This window comes from Miniopterus natalensis, chromosome 5, assembly GCF_054644295.1.
Source record: "Miniopterus natalensis isolate mMinNat1 chromosome 5, mMinNat1.hap1, whole genome shotgun sequence".
Lineage (NCBI taxonomy): Eukaryota > Metazoa > Chordata > Mammalia > Chiroptera > Miniopteridae > Miniopterus > Miniopterus natalensis.
In genome coordinates this window covers 57,575,994-57,580,459 of record NC_142085.1, presented here as the reverse complement: position 1 = coordinate 57,580,459, position 4,466 = coordinate 57,575,994, and the positions used below count along the sequence as shown (strand labels likewise).

The window sequence follows — 4,466 nt, the reverse complement described above, 5'->3', positions numbered from 1 at the left end:
AGTCAGAGAAAGACAAGTACCATATGATTTCACTCATATGTGGAATCTAATGAACAAACTGAACTACCAAGCAAAATAGAGACAGGCTCAGAGATGGAGAGCAGGCTGACAGCTCTCGGGTGGGGGTGGAGTGGAGGGGGGTGGGGAGGTGGAGAGATTGCACAAAAAAGAAAAAAATAGAGAACTCATGGACATGGACAATAGCGTGGTGATTGCAGGAGGGGCGTGGAGTTGGAAGAGGGCATAGAGGGGATAAATAGTGATGGGAAAAATAAAATAAAATAAAAAATTTGTAGTCATTGTTTTTAATCCTCATTTTACTTATTCTCTCAGCAGCATTTGACCCAGTTGACTAATCCCTCCTTAAACACTTTTATTTTGGATCATTGTGCTTTCTTTTTAACCCTCACCCAAGGATATGTTTATTGATTTTTAGAGAGAGGAAGAGAGAAAGAGAGGGGGAGGAGAGAGAGAGAGGAAGGAAGGAAGGAAGGAAGGAAGGAAGGAAGGAAGGAAGGAAGGAAGGAAGGAAGGAAGGAAGGAAGGAAGGAAGGAAGGAAGGAAGGAAGGAAGAAGAAAGAAAGAAAGAGAAAGAAAGAAAGAAAGAAAGAAAGAAAGAAAGAAAGAAAGAAAGAAAGAAAGAAAGAAAGAAAGAAAGAAAGAAAGATTGCCTCCTGATCGCACCCAATCAGGGATCTAACCCTCAACCTAAGTATGTGCCCTGACCAGGAATCAAACCTACAACCATTTTGGTGCAGGGATGACACTCCAACCGACTGCGACACCGAGCCAGGGCTCATTGTGCTTTCTTGGTGTGATGGTTAATTTTTTTAAAAGATTTTTATTGATTTTTAGAGAGGAAGGGAGAGGGAGAGAGAGAGAAATATCAACGTGAGAGTGAAACATTGATCTGCTGCCTCCTGCATGCTCCCCGTTGGGGATGGAGCCCACAGCCCACGCATGTGCCCTGACCAGAAATCCAACCCGGCGGCCTTTCGGTGGATGGGACAGCCCCCAACCAGCTGACTAGGTGTCGGTTGCTAAGGCATGATGGTTAATTTCATGTGTCAGCTTGACTGGAACACAGGTGCCCAGACATTTGGTCAAATCTCTTTCTGGCTGCACCTGTGAGCGTGCTTCTGGGTGGGATTAACATTTGTTTGACTCAGTAGACCGAGTAAAGCAGATTACCCTGCCTAACAGAGGTGGGACTCATCTGGTCTGTTAAAGACCATGAAAGGACAAAAAGGCTGAGTGAGACAGAACTTCTACTGTCTTGAGCTGAAGCTTTGGTCTTTTCCGGCCTTTGGTTGAAATTGGAAGCATCAGCTCTTCTTGCATCTTGAGCCCCTGGGCTCTCCTGGTTCTCAGGCATTTGAACTCAGACTTGAGGTACACCATCTGCTCTCCTGGATCTCCAATTTGCTGACTACAGATTTTGGAACTTCTCAGCCTCCATAAATGCATGAACCAATACTTTATAATAAATCTCTTTATATATATTTGCTCATTTGCTTGTAGGTCATCTCCCCTACTAGAAAACACTATGAGCACAGAGTATTCCCAGCCCTGGGATGGTGTCTAGCAGATAGTAGGCACCCAATAAATATTTGTGGCCTATATGAAGAAGTTTGCTGTGTGTATTTTTCTAAGGCCTAAGACAAGTAGCTACTTGTGCTTGTGTGCATATTTCTTCATGGGTGTTCATAGCACACATATCTTATTTATCTCCATCCTGTAAGAAGGGGAGGAGAGGAACCATTCAACTATGACTCACACCCACTGGTGGGATGGGATGTTTAGTCTTTGAGGATCTTAATGCCCTGTGGTTTGAAGATAAGAGTGTCTCAAGAGGGGCTGCTGGGCATACCTTCATTTGCCTCATGAACACAATATACCTTGGAATCCTGTCTTGGAAGAATTTATTTTTTAAGGTTGTGTATTTTGTTACAAGAACTGGTGAAGAACAACATACTCAGTCAATATAAGTTTTCTACATTTAAAATTCTTTCCAGACTGGAAAAACAACAACTAAAAGTTGTGGTTTCAGGATTCACAAGTGCACATGGGTAAGAAGAAGGAATGGTTTCAGACAGCCTCTGGAGCTTATCTTCCAAACCCACCAACTAAGAGAGTAGAATAATCTGCACTGATAACACCAATAATCTTTTAGTGTCCTATGAATACTGTTACATGAATATATTACTCCCTTCTGCCCACCATTATCTGAATTAGGCAGTTCAGCGACAATTTATGAGCAATGTGCAAATGCTTATGATTTTTTACATTAAGATGTTCACAGAAGAGAGATGATACATAATAAATTTTAAAATAAATGTATTAATACTTCAACTCTCAAGTAGTAGTTGTATAGTCAGCCACATGCCCAAAATTACATTTTATAATGTGTTTATTTGTGTACAAAATATGTTGTAATTTACTGATGCAAATGCAGCAAAATATTCTATCACATACAACAAAAATACACCTTTTACTCTCCTTCCCCTGCCTTTGAAAATGGCAACACTGTTTTGGCAGTTCAGCAGCTATAACTGAAATGCTGTAATTAAGCAGTATTGGAATGTGTCCACTTGACAAATGTGATGTACAATCTGAGTATGCAACCACATCTCCGTTAGTTTTTTCACAGACCAGAAAGTTCCACCCCCTGAACACCTCCAGAAAATACAAATAATTTGTATATATATGTACACATGTATACACTGTATATGTAAAGTGCCACCAAACTTCTTTGTCCTCGTGAGTCTGTGTGCGCGTTAATTCTCTCTTTCCTTCTTTCCAAAGTTAGAGTCACACTAGTGGGACGGCAAAGGTCATCAGCAGGCACGGAGAAGCTCGCCGTAGGCTGGCTTCTTGGGGGGGGGGGGGGGGAGGACCGAGGGAGCCTTCAGACCTCGCTGGGAGACCTGGAGCGGAAGGGCACTTTGGACTGGAAACAGCCACAGAACAGGAGCCACAGGGCGCGCTGGATCTCTTGGTTGCGGAAGGCATAGATGATCGGATTGATCATGGAGTTGTAGGTGGCGGGCAGCAGGGTGGCGTAGGTGTAGACGGCCGGGTCCTCGTGGCTGCCCACCACGCAGTAGATGGCGAAGGGCAGCCAGCTGGCTCCGAAAGTGCCCAGCACCACGGCCAGCGTCCCCACGCCCTTCCTGGTGGCGGCGAGGTGCGGGGGCGCCAGGCAGTGCTGCTGCAGCGCGATCTGGTGCGCGTGGCGCCAGACCACCTGGCAGATGCGAACGTACAGGTGCAGCATGACCGCGAAGACCGCGAAGAAGGCGGCGGAGAGCAGCGCCACGTGGCTGCGCGTCAGGGGGCTCACCACGCTGCAGGCGGCGCGCTCCGCCAGGCAGTTCCAGCCGAGCACCGGCAGCAGGCCCAGGCCCAGGGAGACCGTCCAGGTGACGGCGAGCAGCAGGTGCACGCCCAGCAGGGTCCGCCGCGAGTAGTAGGTGAGCGCGTTGTAGAGGGACAGGTAGCGGTCCACGGTTATGGCCAGCAGGCTGCTGACCGAGGCGGCAAAGGAGGACACGAGGAAGCCCACCGTGAGCAGGCTCACCGTCTCCGAGGGCACCACGTACTGGAACACGAAGTGCAGGATGAGGCCGCAGCCCGCCAGCAGGTCGGCGGTGGCCAAGCTGCCCACCAGCACGAACATGGGCGTGCGCAGCGCCGGGGTGGACGCGATGAGCGCCACCACCAGCGCGTTTTCTCCTGCGATCACCGTCCCCGACACGCACAGCAACACATCCCACGGATTCACCGCCGACAGTGGCAGCCCCGGTGGCCCCGCGGACATCTGCGAAGACAGCTCCAGCGACCCGTTAGCCGCGCCCCCGCCTCCCAGCGCCGCCGCCGCCGCCGGATGCCCCCATTCCCCGGGGTCCCGCGCTCCTGCCGCCGTGGCCGCCGCCGCCGCTCCCTCGGCCACCGCTGTCACTACCTGGGACTCGTTGAGCGCAGAGGTGCTCGCGTTCATAGCGGCCGGACGCTGCACCCTGTGTGGAGAGGGGCAGCAAGCGTCAGGTGTGCGGTTCCAGCTGCCGGGGCACTTCCCGGAGCGGGTGTCCCGCTCATGTTGCCCATCCCACCCGACCCCGTAACAGAGCGAGGAAGCAGTGACAAGTGAGAGCCAAAGAATAATACCTGTTGAATGAGAGAGTGAAAGGCACACGGGTGCTCCCACGGGTATCTGAGCTTTTGCATAGATACACACACGGATAACACGCAGTCACATGCACACAGGTTAATCCCTAGGGGTGACTGCTCCTGACGCGCATCGGCCTGCACCGGCTAAAGGTGTGGGCCTGGGCGAGCCGCTGGGGCTCTGGGCCGGCGGGGGCCGGCGATCGCCCGGGTGAGCCGCGGGGCCGCTGTCCGCGGTGCTGAAAGCTAAGTCTCCGCGCGCAGAGCGCAGAGGGGCTGGAAGCAAGGGACCTCTCGGA

The 4,466-nt window shown here is 50.9% G+C and overlaps 1 protein-coding gene across 1 annotated transcript; it reads right to left on the bottom strand.

The window, feature by feature from the left end:
- Positions 1 to 2,908: 2,908 nt before the first annotated feature.
- GPR6 (G protein-coupled receptor 6) lies at positions 2,909 to 4,072 on the bottom strand. The gene has a single exon (XM_087817160.1). It carries the CDS (start codon positions 3,998 to 4,000, stop codon positions 2,909 to 2,911), a length of 1,092 nt encoding a protein of 363 aa, XP_087673286.1. The 5' UTR covers positions 4,001 to 4,072.
- Positions 4,073 to 4,466: the final 394 nt, after the last annotated feature.

Bases quoted from the DNA above. Each gene is read 5' to 3' on its own strand.
- GPR6 (XM_087817160.1), bottom strand. From the start codon at position 4,000: ATGAACGCGAGCACCTCTGCGCTCAACGAGTCCCAGGTAGTGACAGCG.